Consider the following 27,947-nt stretch of genomic DNA (forward strand, 5'->3'; position numbering starts at 1 on the left):
CTGTGTAAGGGTGTTGTATGTGTGAGAGGAGAGAGAGAGAGAGAGAGAGAGAGAGAGAGAGAGAGAGCAGCTTTGGAGGCCACAATTTGAACAGAACCTGCAGAGAGGGAGATCTAATCCTTTCTCCAGCCTGGGAGCTAGCCCCAGTCAAAATTGGGAATCCCCACAACTTCTTTTACAAAAAGAACATTACCTTGGGCTCCAAACGTGAAGCTCCAACATGACATCTCTGGCTCTTTCAGCTCTGAGAGTAAGTCCAGGTGAACTCTGTGAAATTTACAGAGGATCATACTGCACATTTCTCATTTGCAATAATGAGAGAGAAAGGAGGCTCTTCAGATAGAGAGTGAACTTAAGAAGCAGAACCAGACTCCATGATTACACACCAGCTGTCCTTATTTCCTGGTGGTTGTCTCCAGTAAAAATCTTCATTCTGACATTTATATCTCACTCCTGATAGGGGTCGAAGAATGTCAGTTTTGATAGCTCTCTCAGTCTCTTGTTTTCCCCATCTTCAGTTCTGTTAAAGTGATTTCCACATCAGTTTGCAAAAAAAAGTCTGGGTTTTCATGCACACTAATTAATGCATTTTTGCTAGCAATTTCCCCTAATAAAACACATTGTCAAACATTATTGTTGCTCATAGACATATTTGTGCACACTCCCTCCTAATGTATGCCATCTTTGTAGGAGGAGAATTCATCATAAAATTTGGAGCAGTTCAGATTTTGAAGGACGGATGTGTTTTGATGCAAGTATTGGAAGAGGACGTTTGTCCACAAACAGCTTTCTGAGTCATGTGGCTAGCATGTCTAAACCGCTTCTGGCACAGCGGGACACCGTGACGGAAACCAGAGCGCATGGAAATGCCGTTTACCTTCCTGATGCAGCGGTACCTATTTATCTACTTGCGATGGTGTGCTTTCAAACTGCTAGGCTGGCAGGAGCTGGGACAGAGCCACAGGAGCTCACCCCATCACGGGGATTCGAACTGCCGACCTTCTGATCAGCAAGCCCAAGAGGCTCAGTGGTTTAGACCACAGTGCTACCCATGTCCCTGAAGCTGGCAGTAACAGTGGGCAGAGGCAGTCATTGTCTGGCATCCCAAAGACATAGCAGTTGCATGTGAGTTCTGACCATCTTTCCCCATCAAACTGAGCCCAAACTATTCTATGATTCCCTAATATTTTTGGCCGGTTTTGGAGAGGCAGCCTACAACAACTGAAGGGGAACGTCAGCATGAGATCACAATAGCCAGTCCTTGGAGCTGGCAGCATCAGCATGATGTCACCATGTCCAGTCTCTGTCCTTCAGTCAAACAGTGTCAGAATGAGATCACAATGGCTAGTCCCTCCCCTTAAAGCAGTAATCATAATCATGAAGTCACAATGCCCAGTCTGCCTCCTTCAAGCAGGCTGCATCACCAGGAGGCCACAATGTTCAGTCAAGCAGTACAAGGTTGCTATGGCAGTCCCTCTCTTTCAAGTAGAAGGGGATATATGGTGCTCTGAAGTCATCAATCTCCTTGAAGCTGGCAGTAAAAAGGTAAAAGGTAAAGGACCCCTAGATGGTTAAGTCCAGTGAAAGGTAACTATGGGGTGCAGCGCTCATCTCGCTTTCAGGCCAAGGGAGCCGGTGTTTGTCCACAGATAGATTTCCGGGTCATATGGCCAGCATGACTTCTGGTGGAACGGACACTGTGACAGAAACCAGAGTGCACGGAAACACTGTTTACCTTCCTGCCACAGCTGTATCTATTTATCTCCTTGCACTGGTGTGCTTTTGAACTGCTATATTGGCAGGAGCTGGGATGGAGAAATGGGCGCTTACTCTGTTGCGGGGATTCGAACTGCCGACCTTCTGATTGGCAAGCCCAAGAGGCTCAGTGATTTAGACCACAGCGCCACCCCCGTTCCTGGTTAACCCATGCCTAAGTTTTAATTCCAGTGAATGTACCCTGAATATGATTTAGTTGACTATAACCCTTTGGCTCCATTCATGGTTGGTTCTAGATCCTGCCACCATCATTCTGCATCCCCAGAGAAATTGCTCCAAGGGAATGCAGAGCTTGACAGAAATGAAAAAGGTGGTTCGACCCAACATAACACACTGAATAGAATGTCACAATACCAATAACCAAACAGATCTGATTCTGCGATGGTGTTATTGAGGGCGCGAGGACAACTGGAAAGAAGGGCAATTTAAAGGAGAATGTGAATATTTCCATGTGGAATGTTGAAACATTGCTGGAAAGGGGTTTGTTTTGGCATTGCTGATAATGTCTACCCACACAACCTCAGAACGTAAGAAGGGGCTGCTGGATCAGACCCATCTAAGTCAGCATCCTGCTCTCAGGGTGACCAGCCAATTGCCTTTGGGAAGCAAACAAGCTGGACCAGGGTGCAGCAGCGCTCTCCCTGGGCATTCAGAAGCATGCCGTGGAGGCAATAGGCATCTGAATAAGCCCACTAAAAATGAGTGGGTTTTGGCACAGCTGTGGCATTATGATGGCGCTGCAGCAACAGCAATTTCCCCCCTCTTCAAGGTGTGATGTAACCGCGATTGTGAAATGCTACACTGATTCGATTGAAAACTCGGGGGGGGGGATTTCTTTACCCGTCTTCTCAGGCCAATAGCTGGCGTTGCAATATTTCTTGTACCCACTAATGAGAACATTTATTCTTAGATACAGACGAGTAGCTCAGTAAGTGTAGGTGGTGACCTGTGCGTGTATCTTGCCTGGTGGGGGAGACTTGATACCTCTGCCAACATATTATTGAATCTTGAACTCCCACACTGAGTCTCCACTAATTTCATTTAGTGCGCAAAATTCAGCAAAATGTTCAAAATGAAAGATTTCTTTTATGAACTCTCCATAATGGGTGCTAAAGGCACTTTCTCCCCACCACCCCTCTGTCTGTCTCTCCCTCTTGGCCCTGACAGAGTGAGAGCGAGTGAGCTCGTGAGTTATATTCTGGTCTGTTAAATGTGCACTTATCTTCCCGACTCCATTCCCTGGCAACAATATTGCCGCCTCTTAAATATTATGTTGCAACTGAGAAAAATATTATACAGGCCCCAGATGCATGTGCAGCAATGCACCTACCAAAGTAGTGGGAATGTGTATGGAAAATATGACCAGAAATCTGGGGAGGAGTTGAGTTGACAAATGAGTGCCAGTTCCAAAATTCCCTTGTTCCCATGTATCATTGTTCGACTTCCCTTTCTTTTATCCCTTGACTGTCTTGCCTCTACTTACTGCCTCTTCCACCTCACTTCCCTTGCCCTTTTGTTACCTTTTCTCCTTCCTTTTGAAGGCACTCAAGCTGGTTTGGGTCCAGCCCCTACCTTGACATCTCTAGGGGACTTTGGAGTCCTTAACCATCTTCTTTCCCTTTCACTCCAAGGCAGTCATTTGGCCAACTCATTCAATGGGTGTCTGGTTTTTCCAGTATTACCACTGGGATGAATTCTACCCTAAAATAACCAAAGAAGCAGTAGATGTTGGCACCTTCTGGACAGAAGAGTGGTGAGCAGAGGTCTAACTGGGGAACCAACTGCATACCTGCCAGATCCCTGTTTTTCTCTTCGCAGCTCCCCAAAACAGTTAGCATAAACTTTCTCAGTAACTCACCCAGAAGGACACTTGAGAATATCTGAAGAGTTCTGCCTGCTGGATCAGGCGAAAAGCCCATCAAGTCCAGCATTCTTTTCTTCTAGGAGCCAACCCGATGCCTTTTATATCACCTTTCCTGCTGTGTTCCCTTGGAAGTACATAAAGGTCCCGTCCACTTTGGTTGAATCTCCCTCCCCCCTCCACCGCAAACAAAGGTGGAGGGCCCAAAAGTCATTTGACTTCCAGGAAGATGGCAATACTTATAATAATGTATGTGAGAGCCTCGTGGCTTTTCCATTTCCCCCTTTGGGCCATGCACTCAGAAACCTAGCTTAGCTGATGCGTGTTTTAAAAATGGGACTAGATTGCCCTGAGACTGACCCTTCATGAGGAAGCATTGCTAGTTCCAAGGACAATGTACAGGGGTCGGCTGGGGAGGGGGGAGAGATGGGTGTTCTTTGTTGCGTGAAGTCTCAGCCATCTTGCAATTGCTGTCTGGAATGGCACCCTCTGTGAATAATAGGTTTCTTCTTGGGGGGGGGGGTCGTGAGGTATGCACACAATTTATAGCAAAACCAGGACTGGAAGAATTATGACAAATATAGACCTATTTTTTGGTACCACTCAGATTATTATCCTGCCCACAAGTATGGTTCTGCTGCAAACAAGCAGTGTAGATGTTGCTGGAATGGAGCAGAGAAATGGCATCCCATAATACCATCTTTCCTGTGCCTTGTCTGGCCCATTTTCACCTGACCTGAGAGGACTGGAACAATCTGACTGTGGGCAGAAAGCTGCCCCTCCCCAAGAGGTTAGGACATAACTGTTAATGCAATGATTTCTTATGTGACTGATTTTCTTTGTCGCTATATTGTGATAAATTGGTTCATAGACCCTTGTTTCATATCCCGATTATTATGTATTTTTGTCATGCCACGAATTGTTTATTCTATAAATGCAGACATAGTGGGTTAATGGTTTATGCCATTGAGTTTTGTACTAAGGTAATATTTTTGTCAGTTTTGCCATAAGCCGCCATGAGCATTAGGTGGAAAGGTGGTGTAAAACAAAAATCCTTATTGTCATTGTACATTATACATTTGGGTGCCTGGAGCAAAACAGACATTTGGCATGCACGCATGCACATACACGCACACTGTAAAAATAGAAATAATCAATTGTTGATATTTTGATTTTAAATTTATCAACACCAGCAACATCGGTGCAATTTTGAAAACGGTGGTTAAAATCAACACGGTTTTGAAAAAAAATAAATCAGTCCAGCATCTTGATTCAAAAGGGCATCCAACTGTATCCAAACATAGACAAAAACCTGCTCCATCATCTCAGGAACCATCATGCAACATTTGGTTAGAATATCTTAAGAGATACCTAAATTCATAGGGAGCAAACAAATAACTTTCCAAAAGATGTAAGTTCTGTATTTATATATTTCATATTTTATCTATATCTATATATCTATATATCTATTATATATCTATATATCTATATATCTATATATCTATATATCTATATATCTATATATCTATATATCTATATATCTATATATCATGCACACACACTCTCTCACACACACAATATGGATATATAGATCAAGACAGATACACTATATAGATATAGTCTCTCTCTGTGTGTATTCACTCTTCACTCTTATTCTTGCAAGGACTGACCCTGGCATGCCCTGCTGCCCTAGTAAGCCACTTTCTCCCGCCCTCTCTGACACTTTTCTAATGAACAACTTGTATGGTGCAGGAAGAAGCACCTCCAGATAATCAACAGGCAATGTAATGATGGTTTCAATCACTCTGATGATGTTGATGATGACAGTGATTAAATTGGCTACTTAAAGCACCGTCCTGATTAAAATTATATTAAGAGTTGCCGCTATACTGTGTTGATGATTTCTCACGTCTTTCCATTCTGTGATAGATCTTTAAAAAATATTCCAAAAATAAAGGAAATGACTAATTTTTACTGCACTCCCCCCCCCAGCTGCTCTCCTGGAGCATAGCATGAGGTAGATTTTTTTGTCAGCTCAGGGAAAGTGATGACAATCAGGAAGGCAAGAATTTTACGTGTATTTCCAAAGAGAGAGAGAGATCTGAAGACAATGCTAGTCGCACTGACACAGCACTCTCTAATTACAAAATGATGACAATGAAACTGCAGTTTTTCAAATTTAGCTTTTGAGCCAGCACACATTAAAATAAATAAAAGCTCACTTAATTATTGTGACATCATCACGTCCAAAACTGGTATCCTTTGAGATTCTAGTAGGCATAAGCCGGCATAATTGCAGCCTTTATCATCACGTCCAAAACTGGCATTTAATGGTGAATTCTGGAATTTGGGAGAGAGAGAGACAATACATTTCTGAGGCACTACTAAATGTCTATTGTATAAGAGGCAACTTAAAAATAAATAAATCAGAATATTCATAGACTTAAAGCAGACAATAGCTAACTTTTACCCCCTTCAGATGTTGCAGGACTACAACTTTCACTATCCCTATTTGCCCTGTTGGATGGAAGCTGATGTGAGTTGAAGTCCAACAACATCTGAAAGGGGTTAGCCACCCCTGGTTTAAAGCTTCTAGCAAATTTTCTAAGTTCATAGCTACCCTTGTCATCAACCCCTTGATGTATTTGGTCTTTGCTTATTCACACAAGCCTCAAGTAGGCTGGCAACATGCACATAGGATGTGAGGTTTTTTAAGGCTGTAAAAAGCATGTGGACCTTGTATATTGAAACAAAATTATCTTAAAGCCTTCATGTTTTGATGTAAACATAAAGGCTGTCTTTGTCTTTCATTTGCCATCTATTCTGAGTCATTTACAGCCTTGAATTGATTTGCCGCATAAAAGTATAAAAAGAGTTGGCGACTCTTGTGTTTGTGTTTGAGAAATAGAGGGTGAATTTCTTTTAATGTTTTGATATTGTATAGCTATTTATCATTTCTTAGGAGGTTTCCTATTTAAAGTATGATCTGTATATGCAATATGGCTTCTGTCCAAGGTGAAATTTTCCAATAATTTTCTAAGGATAAAAATAATGTATGAAAATGGCTCTTTGCATCCAGGTCTCTTCTCTCCCTGCAGAAAAATTATGTGGGAGGAGAACCTTGCTGCAAACAATTATATTCCTATAGAATATAATTTCAGACATAACCTATATTTAATTGGACTACGTGTATCCCTCCTACTGCCCATGGGGCAGTCTAGTGTAAAAACAAAACAAAACAAATGCAACATTATCTTAGAATTTCCTGAATCATTTAGTTTGGAAAGTATCAGCAAGAGAAATGGAAACGGAGCTCAAGATCAATTATTTCTAGGAATATTGAATATTTACCTTGGGCTTTTTTTGACAAATACTTCTGAAGAGTTAATAGCTCAAAATTGAATAAGGTTAACTGAGAAGATGAGCACTTTATATTAGAGAAACTATATTTATTCAGTTTTGCAAATGTTATTTCATAAGCCTGGGCTTCAGCCTTTGTCAAACTAATCTGGGCTGAAACCTGTACTCAGCAAGGTGGGTTTTTTTCTTCCACTTCCTCACTGGCTAGAACAGGGTAGCCAATGTGGATATTGTTGGACCACAGCTTCCATCATCCCTGACCTTTGGCCACATGGACTGGGGCTGATGGGAGTTGTATGCTACAACATATGGAGTAGAGTAGACTGGTGACTCCTGGGCTAGAAAGTGATGTTGCCTGGTAAGGCCAAATCATGCTAGATTACTAGCCGCGGGAATCAGTTTCTCCAGAGACGAAAAATGGGGGTACACATGACTTGAACAACAATATGACACACACAAAAATAACCCTAGCAGAAAAAGCTTTACTTATTTTGCGTCTCCCTCTTTGTTGCTTCATGGGTGAGATTCAAAAGTGAGAGACTTCACTTTCTATGGATATCCTTTTTATCGATTTCAAGAAAACAAAATATCACTTCAGTATCAGTTTTTAGAACAGCAGCAGCAACAACAGCAGCAGCAGCAGGAAAAGCTGCTTCAACTCCACAGAAGCTCAACAGAGGAGGCAGTAGTTGGCCTCCTTTGGGAGGAAAAGTGGGATTAAAAAATTGAATCCATAATGATAGTCATAATGCCTTTTTAAGGGACTAAAGGAAAGAATCCAGGGAGGCAACAGAAACCTATAAAAACCCCAAGCAGCCCTAGGGTCAGTATAATAAAATGGATAGCATGCCTTAGGCCCATCCACTTGAGACATTTAAAGCAGTATCATACCACTTTAAACAGTCATGGCTTCCCACAGAGAGTCACAGGGCTATAGCTTGTTAAGGTTGCTGAGAATTGTTAGAAGAGCCCTATATCCCCTGCAGAGCTACAATTCTCAGGGTCGTTAAACAATCGATCCTTCTTTAAAGTGGCACGATACTGCTTTTATTGTATAGTGCAAATAAATGGGGTCTTATATGTAAAGGAAGCGCCTCCCATCCTAGCTAGCTCTTTAGGGGCAGCTGGGGAAAACAAGGCATGTTTTGCTTTGGCTGCTCCTGTCAAAAGAATATGTTTCAAAGATGCCCTTCAAAGATTTTTGTTGTGTTTTTCTTTTTTTGTAGTGGGAAATAGAGCGAGGGAGTGTTGTGTCTGCCTTGTAAAAGCAGAGTGGATTGCAGCACTCAAGGACAAAGATCCAGCTAGCACAGTTCTGGGGGAGCTGAATTGTTCGCTCAGAGCACCTTCTGAGAAAGAAAGGAAGAAAATGAGAGGTTGCATTTAGACAACACTTTATTCAATTTTCCTGATGTTTCCTTACCTGGTAATTTCTTGTTATGTATGATCTTTCACATAAGGTAAAAGCCACATCTGGAAATGTATTAGTTTCTAGCGGAAGCTCAGTACTCAATTCCACGTTAATTCCTTCCAGAGGGAGGGAAAAATCTGTCTGCAATGCCATTAACCTGGAAAGTTACAGGACATAATTTGGGTCATACTATTCTTTCCCACTGTTTTTGTGGGTGCAAAGGATTTCACCTTATATCAGTTCGGTGATCTGACTTAACTGTCTCCATCTTCTGCCTAACGCAAGGCATGAATTCCAGACTTGCTCTGGTCTAAGTAGCAGTTCAAGGGGCGGCCATTTTGATCTGGCCATAGAATGGGGCTGTCAGTTTTCATCTGTGAGCTGGGCGCATTACAAGGTCCAAATTGCTTGCAACGCCTGAGCAAAGTTTCAGCTCCCACAGCCAAGCGGACAAGAAAAAAAACGCTTGGAATTATTGTCGCGGGGTGTTTCCGGAGCTATATAACATGCACTGTAGTCTTGCATGAGAGGGCACTGATAATTAATGTGTTTTTAACAGTGGCAAATAGGATTCCGCAAGCTAGCTAAATTTTAACCAAGTGTCAGGCCTGCTTCTTAATAGGAATTTTATGAACCGCCTGCACTACATCTTATTGCGCCCAATTTAAACAGCCCCCTCGGAAGTCAGTGCAGCGGTTTGCCACGCCAGAGGGCAACTCGTTTCACGGATGGCTCAACTTAGGGAGATGCCTGTCTGAGCCATCAATCACCCACAAGAATAAGTATCCCTTTTCTAAGCAGGAAAGTGGCAAGCAAGATGCCTGCCTCTTGCCTCTGGGTGGAGATGAAATGAACGTTTAAGTCCTTTCTTCAGTGTGGGAACACAGGCCTAGTTTGGGGAAACGGAATGAATCTACAGTAGTGCAAAGATGTCATTTTGTCCATTGTGATCTACTCTAGGGATGGGCAAGTCTGTCAGTTTTGCTTTCTCTCAGTTTCTCATTTTCCCAATCTTGGGGTCAGCTTCCATCATTTCTACATTAGCTGGTGTCAGCATTTTATTATACATTTCCCCTGTTTTTACATATTTTGTATTCAGTTCTGCCAAATATGTATCTGTGTTGCAATCAATTTCCTTTAATAATACGCATTTTTGCAAGTTATTTTCACTAATACATATCTTTTGTGCACTTTCTCCTAATATACACATTTTTGACACTTTTAAAATGAAGGATAGCTGTGTTTTGGCTCATCTATTTTTTTTTCCAGAAAGTGCAAATTAGGGCTAAACTGATTTCATCCCCATCCCTTCACTAGCCAATTGAAAGTGGCATATTTTTCAGGTGGGTGGGGGGATTTAGTAATGTATGGAACAGATCAGGAACATTCCATATGGAAATATTAAAACAAATATACAAATCTGAATCTAAATTCAAAATGCCCTTTATGGGCCTCTCTTGGTTATTTGGATTTTAGCAGTACAATAGGAATTACTTTTCAATATATATATATATTTAAGCAAATTGAGAAGTACAGAAAAGAGTCCTTTCTATTTTTATATACTTACACTGTGTGTTCCAATATAATACGCAGAATTAGTTTTTTCTCCAAGTCAGTTAATCTGTCATTTTCAGCATCCAATACTTTGGTTACATGCTGCACATTGAGCAGACAATAGCTGCATCCCGGGAGCATGTTTTGACAACCAACATTTCTGCTAGCCATTCCTTGATTGCCAAAGGCTGGGTCTCCCCTGCCCCCCACTATCAAACCTATGCCTTCATAGCAGAATATTTAAAGGAAGCCTAAAAGTATATGAGATAATCTCTTTAAGGACGTTCAGTACTACTATCAATGGCTTAGAATTCCTAACAATCTCAGTCAGTTGAGAAATAACTCCTAAAATCAAGGCTAATACCCTAGAATGGTACTAAGGGTTTCTTAAACTGAAGAAAGTATTTGTAGGAAAAGAATCTTGGGATTAGCAACTAGTAAGTAGAGCTACCTACCTGAAAGGGCTACTTCTTTCCCACCACCTGGTCCTTAAATCCTTTTGCTGCTCCTTCTGGGGCCTGGAACCAGGGGTGTGATACCAATTCAGGGCTCAAATGGTTGGGGAGAGGGATGAGGTGGGGCCTTTAATGCAAACCAGAAGCCTTGCCCCCTGAAGCCCCTCCAATCTGAGCAAAATCATTCCCCCGCTTTAGCCTTCTAAAAAAATAGTAGCACCGCATCACCTGCTAGGAACCAGAAGGCACTGCATACAAACACTGAGGACACATAGTCCTAATATATTGCAATGCTTTGGGAAATTTAATTGCAAGCTGATTTGGAAGCCAACCTTGGCTAAAAAGCTGGTAAGATAAAACAAGGAAGCAAACAGTTAATGCTAACAGCAGACACTTAGTAAAAAACATTCCCATGCTATACCTTCGGCCACTGCCTGTGAAAAACCCCATGTCTGTGTGTTCCTCTATAAATTCCCATCCCCAATACAAAGAAAATTAATGTACCAGGAAGATGGCGATAAAAGAGGAATGGAGAACCTGCAGCCCTCCAGCTCTTGCTGGGCTACGACTCTCATCAAGACTCAACCAGCATGGTCAAGATGCAGTAACATATGAAGTGAAACAGGTTCCTAGGCACTTTGCTGCCTGAGGCAAAAAACCAAGATGGCTCCCCACCTCCAGTGTATGGGCAGAAGCGGACTCTTAGGCATCTTCAGTCCTGGCAACAGGCACCTGAGGGCAGCAGGCTAGCTGATGGGGATGTATAACAGGCACACATAGCTCTGACTTCTAACAGAGGAAATGGCCAGGGGTCCCCATAAGAACTGTGCTTAATGGTAGCACTGGCTTTGCATTCTATAGAACAGTTCTCCCTAACAGCTAGTTTTCATTGTCTGTAGTAGATGTTGGACCATAAAGAAGGCTGACCGACGAAGAATTGATTTTGAATTATGGTGCTGGAGGAGACTCTTGAGAGTCCCATGGACTGCAAGAAACCTATCCATTCTGAAGGAAATCAGCCCTGAGTGCTCACTGGAAGCACAGATCCTGAAGCTGAGGCTCCAATACTTTGGCCACCTCATGAGAAGAGAAGACTCCCTGGAAAAGCCCCTGATGTTGGGAAAGATGGAGGGCACAAGGAGAAGGGGATGACAGAGGATGAGATGGTTGGATAGTGTTCTCAAAGCTACCAGCATGAGTTTGACTAAACTGCGGGAGGCAGTGGAAGACAGAAGTGCCTGGCGTGCTCTGGTCCATGGGGTCACGAAGAGCCAGACACGAGTAAGCGACTAAACAACAAGTAGTTGTTGAGCTTGTGGGAGCACTCAGTCACAAAAATCTGTAGACAGAAGAGTCCAGAAACAGTTTTCCTACATGGTCTGCTGCTTGTACAAACTCGGCTTTGATGTGTGATAACTGGAATCTGGCCTTCCTCATAACAGCTGGTGCAACCCAGGTTCATCCTGTGAGTTCTCTGCCATTTCACTCTTGACATGTGGCCCCTATATAAAACGCTGTGAATTCATAGGAAGAAGGATAATATTTACTATATCCCATAAACGTAACTGTACAGAAATCCACTTTATCTGACATAAACCACCATCTGGGCACCACTAACTGCAACAAATATGTCAGTGGGGGTGTGTGAGAGAGAAATCGGCTCCAGGATGAAGGCAGGAACCATCCTACAAACAGGCAGCCTGGAGCTAAATTAGCTTATCAAGCAATTTTCCTGCTGGTTGCAAAACCACTGCAGTCATAAAAAGAACTTGAGGTGGCAGCGGCAGAAGTAGCTGCAGCAGCGCTAAAGGTCAGAAACATGGCATTAATCAAAAATGTGGGATGCAATGTTAATGGCAAACTCATATACCGTAGAGAGTCCATATTTACAGACACAGGAATTCCGCCAGTTTGAATTTGTGTAGGTACCTGATGTGTTCTATTTGTGTACTTACAGGGAGCAAGGTATGGGCACAATCTGTGGGGCAGACAGAAAGGCAGCAGAGAGAGGGGTTGAATGGAAATGAGGATGACTGGCCAACCAATAGGGTGGCTAGGTGAGAAGCCTGGTCTCCAGCATCCTTGGTTTTTTGTGTAGATGAGGGATTTTCACCTTATCATGCAGGGATAGCTGAATAGCTGGCTTTTGCTCAGCCTGCTCCAATACAAAGGAGGAAAACTTCCCAAATTTCCTTGTACTTATTCCAAATGTGCAAACCCCACCGATGTTAATTGAAGACAGTACATTAGTACTTTGGAAGTCGAACGGAATCCGTTCCGAAAGTCCATTCGACTTCCAAAACGTTCAGAAACTAAAGCACGGCTTCTGATTGGCTGCGGGAAGCTCCTGCAGCCAATCGGAAGCCCCAGAAGCCCCAATGAATGTTTGGGTCCCAAAGAACGTTCGCAAACCGGAACACTCACTTCCTGGCGTTCAGGACCCAAAAGTCGGAGTACCAAGGTGTTTGGGATCCAAGGTTCGACTGTATATGTTTTGGCAGTTTTCATGCATATTCCATTTTAAGCTCCACACATTTGTTAGCATTGCACTTTTCGAAGAGTATTAAGTATAAGAGGACAACAACTGACAACAATATTGATTTCCATGTCTCCTTGTTGCATGGAATTGGATTACATTTTCTAGTTTGAGTTCTGACACCAGAGGTAGAAGCCCATTTCATTCAGGCCTGCTTCAAACCTGCCACTGACAGTCCATTGCTTTTAGAACTTTCACCCAAACTCCATGCTACAACACATTATTATTTTTAAACTGATGTACAGGATGCCATGGGGTCCCGTACTCACTGGTGGAGGAAGAGGAGTGTGGGGGGGGAACGCACCGCCCCTGGCAGCGTGATACCAGTGGGGTGCCATCGCAGCTGCCCCCACCGCCCACGCTGGGTGCCATGCCCCCACAGGTGGCATGCTACGCCCCTAGGATGAGCACCACGCCCCTGGGATGCATGCCAGCCACACCCCCACCTGCTCTCTGCCCCCCGGTGTCGGAGCATGAAGCTCTGCCACTGCCCGTACTATAACAAACTCCTAATTGGGAGTGGGAGCCTGGATCCATTTCCTGCCGAAACTTTCAATAGCTCTTTTGTCCCCAAGAGTGCAATATTGTGCACTGCAAACATCAGGGGAAAATATACAATTCAGATCAGATATTTTCTCTGGAGCGGGGCTTCATGTGCCTGCTTTCTCCCCCTCCCCCAATCAAAATAAGGGTGGCCAGTTCAAGCACATGCTTGCCAGGTGTGTTTAATGTATACTTTGGCCCTGTGGCATCATTTGAGTGCATAAGCTGGCGCACATTTTTATCAGTGAGAGGTCTCCCTTCCCACCAAAGAGCTAAGGAAAATAGCTAAGCAGCAAAGAACTTTTGAGTGAAGGCCCACAGGCAGGGCATAAATATGATAAATTTGGGAGCTGTATGTAGCATCTCTCTTGCCTTTTATTTTTACGAGAATGTTTCCTCAATATCCTCTCACTATTCTAAAGAAAGCACCTGTGTTTATAGGCTCCTTACCTGGAAAATGTGCTTGTCTGTGTCTTCAGACAATCAGCAGATTGAACCATTGTCATTGATGCTTTATTGAAATGTGGGGGTGATAAACGACCCATACACAAATGAGCACCTGCCCCAATCCATCCCACCCCACAAAGACTGTGGGCCTGAATTATTGTTTAATAATACAGGGGGGAAACACACATTTTCAACTTCTTTAAAAAATATATATGAAAGAAGGAAATAGAAGGAAATATGAAGCCCAATCCTACACATGCTTTCTTAGGAGTCAGTCCCACTGAGTTCAATGGGAATTACTTCCAAAGAAGTGGTACATAGCATTGCATCCTACTTGCAAACTTTGAAAAAATTATATTTTTATGCATCTTTGTTAGAGGCATGTACAGGAAATTCTGCTTTGCTCCTGTTGTGTTTCTCTCTTTTAGATCTAATGTTTTGTGATGGTACTGTTCCTCTAAATGCAACCCTGTGGCTCTCAGAGTGCAAGCAGCCCTTGTTCACTGTTTTTAATTATTTGCAAAGAACGAAATTATTTGCAAAGAAGCAGATAAACTGAGCAATCCTATAGGTATCTGCTCAGATGTAAAGCCCACAAATTCAGCAGGGCTTATCACAAGACAAGTAGGTATAGGACTGCAGCCTTTTGTTTTTGCATTTCTGAAAAAGATGCTCAGGTTTTCAGCACTGGTTCATGGAACCAATCCTGCTTTTGTCATATTTACAGTTTAGATGTTGAATATGCGATAGAGCATGTGAGACTCTTACCTATGTGCTGGTTCGAATCTAATTTACTGCAACATTCAGGGTTAAACCCACTGTTTCAAGTTTTTGTTTCCAACAATATTGGGAACATTTGAATGTTTACCGTATTTTTTGCTCTATAAGATGCACCAGACCACAAGACGCACCTAGTTTTTGGAGGAGGAAAAGAAGAAGAAACATATTCTGAATCTCAGAAGCCAGAACAACAAGAGGAATCGCTGTGCAGCGAAAGCAGCGATCCCTCTTGCTGTTCTGGCTTCTGGTATAGCTGCGCAGCCTGCATTTGCTCCATAAGACATACACACATTTCCCCTTACTTTTTAGGAGGGAAAAAGTGAGTATTATAGAGCAAAAAATACGGTAAATGTGTGCATGTTGAATATTTTATCTGAACTAATGTTCAAATAGAGACCACTTAACCCTAGGAAGATGGTGGCTATGGTAGGACATCCAGTGTTTTGTCACTGATGACTGCATGACTCTTGTTGACCCCAACAGATTTTTCACATGCAAAATAAAGGGTAGCCCACACTGCTGTGAATCAGAAGGGAATGATTCAATTCATTAGAAAGCATCCTTCAGCAATAGGTCACAATATCAGCAATAGATCAGATCCAGCAATAGATCAATGATCCTTGCTTCAGTAGGAGTGAGACACTTTCTGTAGGCCAAATATTTGTTTAGCTCTATAAAACCCATTTGCACAAAGCTGAAAACCCCATTTGGATAATCTTTTATTGGACTTATGATCATTGAAAGAGACAAATGCTGCATCTGATTTAATCACTGAACAATTAGAGTTCTGTTCTGCTAACAGATCTGAATTTCTTTTCTCTTTAACTAAAAGAAAATAAAAGAACAATGAGAGTTGCATATCACCACTGCAAATAGTTTTGTTTGTTAGTTCCCTGAACCAAATAAAATGAATTCAGCAAAAAAGGATGAAAAGTAGTTTAAGATGGCAGGCTGTAGTTTTTGAAACTTCAGTTACTATTGGCTTTGAGCTCTCTGGCTTTGTTGAATTGTTATGAGTCCTCCCTACTCATTGACCCAATTAGGATGATCATGTCTTGGCTTGATAAGCCCAGAGACCAATGAGCTTTTTGTCTGAGCACTCATCCCCTGTTCTCCTCCTTTCGCAGTCATCTGTAATCAAACTTCCAAGTCTCCAATGAAACATAGTTTCCAGTTCCCTCCAAATTGGGAGACTATAGTTTGCCAATTTCAGAACAAGCCAAAATCTTAAACCAGCTTCAAATTGTGATTTGTGATCCTGACTTGTTCTGAAGTTGCAAGCAGAGCTTCCCAGTCCAAATAAAATGGATGCAATAAATGGGAAGCTGGACATTTAAACCTGCCCCTCCTCTAAACATTCTTCCTTGCTTTTCTTTAGAGTACCCTCTCTCCCTCCCTTTATTATTGTTGCCTCTTGAAGGGGCTGAGTTGGAATTTTTTTTTTTGGGGGGAGAGGTGAGATTCATTGATTGTCCTTAATGGTAAAGGTAAAGGACCCTGACAGTTAAGTCCAGTTGCAGACAACTTTGGGGTTGCTCATCTTGCTTTACAGGCTGAGGGAGCCGGCGTTTGTCCGCAGACAGTTTTTCCGGGTCACGTAGCCAGCATAACTAAGCCGCTTCTGGTGCAACGACACATCAAAATCAGAGCAGCGCACGGAAATACCATTTACCTTACCGCCAGAGCGGTACCTATTTATCTGCTTGCACTTTTGGGTGTGCTTTCGAACTGTTAGGTTGGCAGGAGCTGGGACCAAGCAACAGGAGCTCACCCCGTCGCGGGATTCGAACCGCCGACCTTCTGATCGGCAAGCCCAAGAGGCTCAGTGGTTTAGACCACAGTGCCACCCACGTCCCTTTGATTGTCCTTAGGGTTCCTCTATTCATTGCCTGGCTTCTGGCAGTGGCATGGTGTGGCAGCCTGCTTAGGGCATTGAATACGGGCAGGTAGGGAAGTGGTGGAATATAGCGTAAACTGAGGCATTGTTGGGTTATGAGCACTTTTCAAAGCTCTGCCAGGGTGCATGGTGAGGTTTAGGGGTGCCCTGTAGGCTTGGCATGCGCATGTTCGATGAACACTTGACAGCGGGACCTAGTGTTACTTGCACATATTTCTTTGAATTTGGATAGTTGGTTTATTGTTGCTTTGCAATTCCTCCAACTTGTCTCATGCGTCTTCTTTTGGGTTTGGGCGCAAATGGGTGGTTGTGTGAAAGACTTTTTGGACAGATTTAATGTTTGTTTCCAAATTGAATACCATTTTCTGATTCATACTCCCATCGTCTATTTTATAGAATCATAGAATTGTAGAGTTGGAAGGGACGGGACCACAGGGGTCATCTAGCTCAACTCCCTGCAATGCAGGAAGCTTTGCTCAATGTGGGGCTCGAACCCACGACCCTGAGATTAAGAGTTTCATGCTCTGCTGACTGACCTATCCCTGGCCAAACTTACATGTTGCTCCCTTTGAGATGTGCATGCTCACATATCATTTCTGGAAAACCTGTGGTCCTCCAGATATTGCTGAACTACAACTCTCCTAATCTTTGACCACTGTTTATACTGGCTGGGGCTTAGGAGACTTGGAGTCTAACAACTTCTGCTCTCCACCTATGCTAGGGACGATATGGGATTGGGGGGGGCAACTCCCATCTCTTGCAGGAGTGCAGTTAGTGTCAGCGCCGTCCGTTAAGAGTTTGGGTGTAATCTTCGACACCTCCCTTTCCATGGAGGCGCAGATTGCGGCATTGTTCCATCTCTGCCAAGCTAAGCAGTTGGCTCCTTACCTCTCTCGCCCTGACCTAGCCACTATGTTCCACGTGACTGTCACCTCCAGACTGGATTATTGTAACTCGCTCTACGTGGGGCTGCCCTTGAGACTGACCCAGAAACTCCAGCGGGTGCAGAATGCCACGGCGAGACTCCTTATGGGGTCCTCGCTGCGAAATCACATTCACCCGGTGCTATACCAGCTGCACTGGCTCCTGGTGGAGTATAGGATCAGGTTTAAGGTCCTGGTTTTAACCTTCAAAGCCCTATATGGCCTAGGACCCTCGTACCTATGGGACCGCCTCTCCTGGTATGTCACATAGAGGAACTTACAGTCTTCAAACAAAAACATCGTGAAGGTCCCAGGCCACAGAGAGGTTAGGCTGGCCTCAACCAGAGCCAGGGCTTTTTCAGCTGTAGCTCTGATCTGGTGGAACGCTCTGTCACAAGAGACTAGGGCCCTGCAGGACTTGACATCTTTCCGCAGGGCCTGCAAGACAGAGCTGTACCACCAGGCCTTTGGCCAGGGCACAGCCTGACTCCCTCCTTAGGCAATCCTCACAGAACCTCTAGCCCAATGGTTGCCATTAATTTGATTAGAATTAATTTTATAATGAAATGATTTTAGAAGGTTTTATCGTTTTACTGTTGTTAGCCACTCTGAGCCCGGCTTCGGCTGGGGAGGGCGGGATATAAATAAAATGTATTATTGTTATTATTATTATTACAAATCCTTCAGTGGAGCCACGTTCTTATGAGAGTCTCCATAGCAGTCCCATTTCAGAGAGGCAACACCAGTGTGCTCATAGCTGCAGCACGACAGTTTCTTTAGGTCTCACCTTCCACCACAATGCATCCATGAATGTGTTTTCCTGTTGTGGGTGGGAGTTGCACCCATTGGCAGCAACTCAAGATATCAGTGCATCATTATAGTTATTTAATGAATTTTCCTACCACCAGCTTCCTCTCCCAATTTCTTTTATGGACTAGGTAGCTCAACAGCTGGGAAATGCCCAGAAGACTAGAATTTGCCGTCAAGGGGCAATTTCTCTTTCAGAATCTCTTTCAGAACCAAACTGCTTTTGTATCTTGGGGATTTACTTAACAGTTTCCAGATGGTGGAGCAACTGCTAATGGGGCACTTTACAAAACAATCATGTTGTGCATTTTGAGTGTGTGTGTGTGTGTGTGAAAATGGTACACAGTGGCTTTATTCATTGAATGGATTGTTTATGTAAATGAAATGCATACACAAAAGATCACCATGTAGTAGGTTTTTTTAAAAAAAGGAATTGGATGTATTATGTGTTAGCCTTCCCACCCATTTCAAAATAGGTAGTCTTCATATTTTACAGATTAGAATGCTTGAAATGCTATGCATATCAGGAACAACTGTTTGTGCACACCTAACATACACAAGCACATTTGAGTACGAATCATAGGCACCAACTGCCTGGGGCCCTGGGTGCCCGAGCACCCACAAAATTCCCCATGAAGTGGCCAGGCACCCACAAATTTCAGTGCCAGGGTCATGCATGCTGTATGACACCCATGGCCCCAGGCACCCACGGTCACGGGGCCAAGCTGGCACTTGTGGTACGAATGACTGTTCAGCGTCACAAGGCATAGGGAATGTCTATAACATATTTTATGGTCATCTTAAGATATGAGATTTTTCCTCATGAAACCATTAAAAATCTCCAAATACTGTCGGTACAGGTGATAGGCACTGAATTTCTGCCTTGATCAATGGCACACCTAGCTTGGACCAAAGCCCAGGAGTTCTGAAATATTGACTAATGAAATCACTGGCTGTCACTTTATAGATGGATGCCTTCCCGTGCCTTTGAAATGACCTGTTTCATATGATGGTTAAAGCAGAGCAGAAATTTTCCTAGTACCTCCTGAATTTGTGTACCTGTGTGTAGTAGTAGTAGTAGTAGTTTGGATTTGATATCCCGCCTTTCACTCCCCTTCAGGAGTCTCAAAGCGGCTAACAATCTCCTTTCCCTTCCTCCCCCACAACAAACACTCTGTGAGGTGAGTGGGGCTGAGAGACTTCAAAGAAGTGTGACTGGCCCAAGGTCACCCAGCAGCTGCAGGTGGAGGAGCGGAGACGCGAACCCGGTTACCCAGATCACGTGACTACCGCTCTTAACCACTACACCACAATGGTGTGTGTGTGTACATGCAGCAACTTGCTATACTATTTTGTGCAGTCTGAGTAAGGAATTAAAATGCTAGACTGAAGTGAGCGTGGGGGGGGGGGAGAAGCGTTCATAGTACAAACTGTTAATTCAGATTAAGAATTACCCGTGCCAGCATATCTTGACACACCTCCCCTGCATCGAATTTGTGAGATGAAGTATTCTTAACAAATAAGTACACTAGTCTTTCAGATGGTTAATATTAATGTCTCTCTATTCAAACATGCTGAAAACTGAATAGAACAGTTAACATATAACAGTCACACATCCTTTGCTGGATACAGAGAGCATTGCTAACACAAATGGAAGGTTTCCCACCGTTTCAGATCTTCATCTCTCATGTCAATAAAAAAAAGAAACCAAGAAACCACATCAACTGACCATTAATACATTGCTGCTCTGCTCTTCCTCCTTTTGAGGATGGCAAAATGATAGAATGCTTTAAGAAAGGCATTGCCAAAATCAGATTTGTTTTTTTCTCTCCAGCAGAAATCATGCAGTGTGTTTCCAGTAGATTTTTAAGACTGGTTAGAAGGGGAGGTTCCTTGTTTGCTCCCCACTCCAGCAAAACAGCCAACTCTGTGTTCATTGTCTTTTCCTATGATTCTGGGTAGCATCCCAACCCCAACCCTTTTTATCCAATATTATGAGAACTTCTGACATTGGTGGAAAAGTATAATTGGTGGTACCATTCTGGATCAGATCAGTCAGAGTTTGCACTGAAATACCGCTTTAGTGAAAACACACAGCAAAGATTAGAGCCATAGAAAGATATGTAAACAAGACAATTCCATCAACATTGGGGAAAAACAAAAAAAGGATTTGTGTGTCTACGGATTTTGAATGGTGTCGGGGATTTGTGAATGGCAAGTAAAACAAGTGGCATTTTTAAAGCATCTTTATCCAGTTCATTTGACGGGGAGTAAAATATTGCTTTCTTCTCATTATCACAGGAACATATCTACTGTGCTATTTTGGAAACCTGGCTCTTGAGAAAACTTGGGAATCAAGGTAATGCAATTTTTTATAACAATATTCTGGCTGTGGATTAGAGTATTAATGTATTCCATCTATATTGTGTGCATATATTTTAGAAAATATGATCTCTACCATTAAAGAGGGAAGGCTGTTTGGTCTATTTTTTTCCTTTTCTTTACTATAGAGAGTAATTTGTACAAACAGTTTAAGCAGATGATACTCTTGTTTAAAAAATAAAAAAGTACTAATACATAGGTTGTTACTGAACACAAGTTCTTTATTCTGATGCCATATTGTGGTTTGTGGTTAAATAAAAACAATACAAAAGAAATTTCAAGTTCTTAGGAAAACCCCAACTGGCAAGTTTATCTTATTTTTAAGGACCTGATTTTGTGCTCACCCAGATCTCCATTAATATCAATGAATATTTTTCTAAAACCACTTTGGCTCAGTGGATTGCACGATGTGTAAAAGAAGCATCTGAGGACAGATTGCTGCTAATGTGTCCATTCAAATTCAGGGGTCTCCCTACACTTAGGATTATGTGATCCAGGTTTTAAGGTTGAAAACCTAAGGGCAGCTCTGGCCTTTTACAATTTGCCGGGAGAACAAGACTTATATTTCCCATTTCCATGTAACCCCTGAAGGAAAACCGGCACACGTCCCATACAATGAGATGTGCAGCTTTTGCTAAGGATGATACGGAAAAGCAGGAAGTGCCAGAGAGCTGAATTTTCTGTTTTTATCATCCAATGCTGCTCTACACATGGACAATGGGAAATTAACATATACAAACTGAGCATTTCCTCTCCGAGGGGCCCAAAGGAACTTTGGATCATGTCCAGTGAAGATGCTTCACTTGGTTATGGATCAGGTTGAAAGTGAATGGGAATATTAGACATGAAAGTAAATTAAAGTGACAATCGCATATATATATGCTGAATACAGAAATGCACAAGATCCTCCAGGCCCCTGGACAAGGAGTTAATAAAATTAAAACGCACACGTATGCACATACTTGAGCAGTCCCTCTGGAGTTCACAAATGACTTCCAAGAATAACATTCTGACAATACTCGAAATTCCATGGCAAACGTAATGTGGTTTAAGGTGTGGGCTTTTGTTGTGTTGTTTGAAAATAAAATGAAATAGGTAATATACACACAGGCTGCGTATCTGCCACGAGTAACCTTCCTCTCAAGTGGAATTTTTTTCTGGTTTGATATTAAGAGGGGGAGGAAATTGTTTCCAAATAAAAGTCACTGATAGCGAGTGCTGAAGTGAGAAGAAAACATCCTTAGATTTACCTACTAGAGTAGTGCTCATTTCGATCAAACCTCCTGGTATTAAAAAATAAAAAATAAAATACCATAAAGCATCCACACTTGCTGAAGTGCTAGAATTTAAGTCTTGACGTAACACATTCTAGTTTTTGCAGGAGAGTAACATGTTTGCATTAGGGATATGCTTAAACTCTCCTGAGAAATGTTACTAGACTTACCAAACCATCACTGGAGGAGGACCTAAATTTTCAAACCCCTTTCTCCCTTACAACACCCTCCTGCAGTCCTGCCAAAGCTGCTATGACTTCATTCAGAATTCCTTGTTTGCTTTGCTTGTGGAACGAATGGCCAAACTGACGTTGGATTTCATTTCCAGTGATATTTTGGTACGGCTCATTCAGATTTGTTTTACAAATCTGGATCAGTGACAAAACTCTTGTGTTAAACAGTGGTCTGAATTGCGGAGGCTGTGGGAGCCAGACTACTCAAAAGGGATTGTGGTTAGGAGGCATGGGGGAGCATTGGCACTGGGCACAATGCCAGTGTCACCCAAGCGAGTCCCATTGAAACAGCAAAATAAGAACAGTAACTGTGCTCTTGCTCCCATTCATTTCAGTGGAAGATGCGCTGGTAAAATGCCCAACAACAGTTCTCATGTAGCACTCTTCTGAAATTCATACATCTAAGGTGTTGTGTCAGACTAAACCTTCAAACAGGACATCTGTAAAATTGTGAAACTGTGTTTTGTAAGCCCGGAGGAAACAACAGAATAAGGGGTGGGAGAAAACTGGAAGAAAGGAAGAAAAAATAAATAAATCAAAATTTCTGATTAAGTGTTTTCCCTCCTGGTACCTCTCTTTCCCTTAAAAAAATATTTTGTTAAAAAACACTGTTATGAGGGCGATAGACTATTTGGTTTCTTCTAAGTAGATGCTCTTAAATTAATACATATAAATAATTTGTATTTAATTTCCTCTCTTTCCTGTTTAGCAAAGCTTCAAATGCACAGATCCGTACATCCCTCCCACCCCCCACCCCTACCCCCACCCCCGGTCACAGTCACTTGACTGATGCTGAGTCTCTTTTCATTTCACTTTTTAAGACAAACTGTGCCTCTTGTTCCGATTTCACCACAGGACTCATGGGCAGAAATGCTGTGTTTTCACTTGTACTGTTCTTGGCGTCGGCATTTGACAGCGCAAAGTCCTCCGACCTCCTTGTGTCAGTCAGGATTCGGATCTGCTCCTGGACAGTTTCTAACAATATTTTGACTTCTTGTTGTTCTGCAATAAGACAACTGCTGGCTGGGGCACTCACATTAACAAGTTCAGTGGAATAGGAGTTTTTGCACCATTTGATGCCTGTTATGTCTGAAACGTTTTGTGTCTGCATGCAGGCTTCGTCTAAGCCCACCGAAGGAATGATGGGGACGGAACTGGCCCGTGGAGATGGATAGCCAACCATATCCTTTGGAGCCACGCTATTAAAATAAGAGCTTGTCTCTCTTGAAGGCAGTTGCATATTTATTGAAGTATTCTGTGGTGTTTTTAAACCAGTAGATAACCTAGAGGAGAGGAAAGGTATGAGATGTGTTAGCTTTTCCAAAAGGCACACTGATACAGCAGGATAGATAAATTCATTTCACAAAAATGTATTGGGAGATGCATGAGAAATTGCACAAGTCCCTGAGCAATTGCACTAGACTTACTGAAATTCCTTCACCTTTTCTTAGCTGCTCTGCCTCTAAATTTGCTTCAGATTTAATTCTGTGAAAAATTAATTTTCAGGGACCAGGGTGCCTGAAGGGAAACTTCCTTCCTGTTCCATATACTCAAGTCATATGAAATCTGGCAAGTGGTCAAATGAGGATCAGACATTTTCGATAAGGGCAACCTCCCCATGGAACTCTCTGCCAGGGAAAATTGTTGGTAAGTTTTAGAAGCTGGTGAAAGTTGATCATTTTGTGGGCTGATGCAATGAAACTGCTCCTATCATGACAATGTAAGTTTGCACAACAGTCATGTTTAAATGGAGGTTCCTGCATAGTCAGGTTTTTTCCTACCCCAACACAGGACCGTTATGTTAAATATATTGGCTTAATTCAATTTATCCTTTGGTGTTTCACTACTTTATTCCTGGCCTCTATGTAGAGTCTTAAGTTTAATACAGTCCACTCATGCTTTCCCATTTCTGTTGGCAAAAAAATAACACCCAGCTATTTGAATCAAGTGGCATTTTGCATCCAGTTGTAACATGGTTTATGACAAAAAACAATAGCTTTGTTTGAGCATAATAGCTAAATGTTTTGCCAACCATCACCCTTTCCCCTCTGCCGTCTTCATAGCTCTAGTGGATTTTGTGCCAGTGAGATCATATTGTTTGAAGCTGGACTTTGGAGTGGGGGACTCTGTTGTGAACTGATGTCTATCAATCTGAACTCAGGGGATGGTTTATCCCTGTAGGTCACAACATGAGCAGGGCTTTTTTTCCAGCAGAAACTCACTGGAACTGCATGCAGTACCTCTAAGCTGGGCCCTGGAAGTGGGAGGAGATGCCTCACCAAAGCCCCTTTGCACCTCTGGCTCATGAGGAGTAGGGCTGGGTGATATCTGTTTTCCAACATTGTAATATACTAGTGACGCTGTGGGTTAAACCACAGAGCCTAGGGCTTGCCAATCAGAAGGTCGCGGTTCGAATCCCTGCGACGGGGTGAGCTCCTGTTGCTCGATCCCTGCTCCTGCCAATCTAGCAGTTTGAAAGGACGTCAAAAGTGCAAGTAGATAAATAGGTGCCGCTCTGGCGGGAAGGTAAATGGTGTTTCCATGTGCTGCTCTGGTTTGCCAGAAGTGGCTTAGTCATGCTGGCCACATGACCTGGAAGCTGTACGCCAGCTCCCTCGGCCAATAAAGCAAGATGAGCGCCACAACCCCAGAGTTGGTCACGACTGGACCTAATGGTCAGGGGTCCCTTTACCATTACAAAACACTGCAATATGGCAGTATATCACAATGTTGGAAAGGAGCTCATGTCAAAGCAGCGGCGGAGGGAGCAGGCTTCCTCTCCATCACAGGGAGGGAGAGACAACCTGTTCGCATCTCCCCCCACCCGCTGCCTTGAGACGGGAAGGCTCAGATGGGGTGGCGGCTGTGCTGCTTTGGGCCTTCTTGCCCCCCAGCTCAGCAAGCCCCATGTCCCCTCCAGCATGTATGAGCCAGAGGGACATGTGGCTTGCTGAAGCGGAGGGAGGAACAAGCTGCACTGCAGCTTGCCAACGCAGCTTGTTTCTCCATCTGTAACAGGAGAGCAGAGTTTGGTGGTGGTTTCACTTAATGGTATGTCGCTGGTGAAACCACCACCGCTCCTAATCTGCCTCCAGTGCCCAGTGTGCTGAGGGAGAAACAAGCTAGAGGCAGTTTTACCAGTGATATACCGCACGGACTGAAACCAGCATCACACTCCGCCCTCATACAATGCAGAGGGAGAAACAAGCTGCCTGTGTGAGGTGCCAATATAGCTTGTTCCTCCCTCCACTTCTTTAAACTGCTTGGCTGAGGAGCGCGCTGCTACCTTGCCTCGGCCTGCCAGCAGTGGGGTGGAGTGGGGCCTCTGTTAAAGTTCTTCCCCTCCCCCGCTGTGATTGCGTTCCTGATTGCTCACGAGTAGGAGCAGGGGCACAGTGCGGGCTCCGGGCAGATGCAGCCTTGCTTGGCTACTGCCTGGCTGCCTGCATCCAGGAGGGGGGCTGTGTTTCACACAGAGCCTGACTGGCTCCCTGCGTTTGGGTACTGTAACCCCATCTTCAGGGAGTTGGGGGTGAGGTAGCTTGCCCCCCGCCCCGCCCCAAGCAGCAGGCTGGGGCCAGCTGCATTAGCCCCAGCCCACTGGGGTGAAAGTGCCTCAGCTCCCACGGTGAGAGCGGAGGCACTTTCACCCCGTGCCAATGCAGCATCTTTCAACATGGCGGTTGATTGCCAAACCGCGATGTTGAAAACACAGCATCGCCCAGCTCTAGTGGCTTTGTTAAACTGCTCCGCTGAGGTGTGGGCAGCTGCATGCCCCTCAGCGGAGCAGTTTAAGGAAGTCTCCTGCCTGTGCCACCTCTTTCTCCTGTGTGAAAGTGGCTGAGGCAGTCTGCCCATCGGAAGGCAGCTGCACTCACAGGGCTGCCTCAGCCGCCGCCACCTCCTTTACATGGGATGGGCAGGCCACCTTCCTCCTGGGAAAAATAGGCACACCATCTATCCGTGCAAAGGTGGCTGAGGCAGCCCCCAAAATGGAGTCTGAGGGAGGCTGCCTCTGGCTCATAAGGAGAATCCCCCCTCAAGCCCAAAGACATCCTCTTTGGGTTCTGGGGTGGGTCTTCTGTGGGAGGTGCATTCTGGCACCTCTAGTACTGGGCATGAGTATAAATGAGTGACATAAATATGACATGAGCATTTTGCTTGCCCTTGGTGCAGGCCTGATATGGGCCTCACCTCAAGAAATACTTCACACTCTGAAGTAAAGCACGTTGCTAGCAAAGCCTGTTCAAATTCCTGAATGGAGGCCTCCAAGCTAATGGTGGTACAGGAGGTAGACAAAGAGATGGCCAGGGTCAGTTAATCACCCACGATCACAGGTCTGGCAGAAGGGGGTGCCATTTTGTGGTTTTCCTCAGGCGCCAGCATGTTTTGGGCTAACCTTGGCCCAAAGGGGAGGGTAGTGCTGAAAGCTACCCAATTGGTGTTCATTGAATTTTTTTAGACACATTTTTACATCTTTGTCTACTTTTTCACGTTTTGCTTTAGTTTGAAGCTGATGGAAACATTGGCTGGCTTCTGTTGTTTTCCTTGCCTACCTTTGACAAGGTATTGTCTCCTGATCTGTGATCCTTGACTCTTCTAGTTGTTGGTATGCTGGTCCTGTGATCCCATTGAACCTGCCCCGAGGTAAGGGAGGAGTCCTCCGAAAGGCATTCCTGTGGAGCATCCCGGTTCGTTGACCTGGGCTGCAGCATGAAGAGAGACTTCTGTGAACAAGGACACAAGAGAAACCATCAGCGCTTTCACCATGTAAACCCATGAAAGATGAAATGCAATATTACTAATTCATGGAGTGCAGCATTTTAATCCTGTTTTTTAAAAAAATAAATGCCAGTTCAAAATTCTACAGAATTAGTGAGTCACAATTCTAGCTTTACGTTCTACCCTTAGTTTTCTGCTCCTACACCTGGAGAAATAGAATAAAGAGATTGATGCTACAAATGTTGAAAGCATTTGTTCTTGTGAGAATGTATTGTATGCTTGTCTGATTCACCCACTGTGGCTAGCGCCGCTTCCAGGGGCTCAAGAGTTCAAATAAATCTGTGGGTAATTCAGACATGGCAATGGATCACCACAGTAATGCCTTTGATTCAAGGAGCTACAGCAGAGAGATGTCCATAATGGTATGAGGTACTTTCTCCTGCTAATGCCTGCAGCGGGATAGCGTTCAAAAGCCACACCCCTGAATCACTGCCAAAGTGGCAAAACAGTGTAAGGAGCAGCCCCTTTCAACTGCATTTACACAATTGTTACCATCAATTAGCTCTTGTTCCAGACTCTGAGCTACACCATCACTTTTCCATTGAACAAAGCTGGAACTTGGAGCAGGCATACTCTAAACAGTCAAATGTACCCAGCTCTTCCTCGAGGTATGTGACAAAAATCACATATTCCAATTAATCAAGCAGAGGCTCTACGACCATAAAAGACAGCGCTTGTTACATCATTTATGAGATCTTGTTCTCTGGAGGGCTTAGGTATCACAACATCCTACAGAACCTGTGCCAAATATCTAAAGGATCTACTACTCCCTTGCCATCGAAGAGCCTTTATGCTTGCAAGACTAAATGCTTTCCTCTCTGCAGTGACCAAAGGCAGATTCTCACACATTCCATTTCAAGCCCGTTTGTGTGTCTGCAATCAAGAAGTACCTGATTCAATGGACCACATTCTCATAGGTTGCCCTT

General features: G+C 43.7%; 2 protein-coding genes across 3 annotated transcripts in view; one reads left to right on the forward strand and one right to left on the reverse strand.

The window, feature by feature from the left end:
- Positions 1–1,358: 1,358 nt before the first annotated feature.
- Positions 1,359–27,209, forward strand: LOC309532289 (uncharacterized protein). The gene is made up of 4 exons (XM_082222524.1): positions 1,359–1,545; positions 20,652–20,709; positions 23,746–23,886; positions 26,843–27,209. Exons 1-4 carry the CDS (start codon positions 1,378–1,380, stop codon positions 26,863–26,865), a joined length of 390 nt encoding a protein of 129 aa, XP_082078650.1. The 5' UTR covers positions 1,359–1,377; the 3' UTR covers positions 26,866–27,209.
- Positions 20,933–27,947, reverse strand: part of NRG3 (neuregulin 3) — a 615,395-nt gene continuing 608,380 nt past the window's right edge. For both annotated transcript variants that reach the window (XM_082222407.1, XM_082222406.1), the window contains 2 exons: positions 26,796–26,966; positions 20,933–23,522 (listed from right to left, as the gene is read on the reverse strand). In XM_082222407.1, the coding sequence (XP_082078533.1) occupies positions 23,018–23,522; positions 26,796–26,966 (676 nt within the window). In that variant the 3' untranslated portion in view covers positions 20,933–23,017. The remainder of the gene's footprint in view (positions 23,523–26,795; positions 26,967–27,947) is intronic.

This window comes from Podarcis vaucheri, assembly GCF_965113315.1.
Source record: "Podarcis vaucheri genome assembly, chromosome: 5".
Classification (NCBI taxonomy): Eukaryota; Metazoa; Chordata; class Lepidosauria; order Squamata; family Lacertidae; genus Podarcis; species Podarcis vaucheri.

Bases quoted from the DNA above. Each gene is read 5' to 3' on its own strand.
- LOC309532289 (XM_082222524.1), top strand. From the start codon at position 1,378: ATGAAGTCACAATGCCCAGTCTGCCTCCTTCAAGCAGGCTGCATCACC. The intron at 1,546-20,651 runs GTAAAAGGTAAA...TCATTATCACAG, and splicing joins TTGAAGCTGGCAGTAAAAAG to GAACATATCTACTGTGCTAT. The intron at 23,887-26,842 runs GTAAGTTTTAGA...TGACTCTTCTAG, and splicing joins TCTGCCAGGGAAAATTGTTG to TTGTTGGTATGCTGGTCCTG.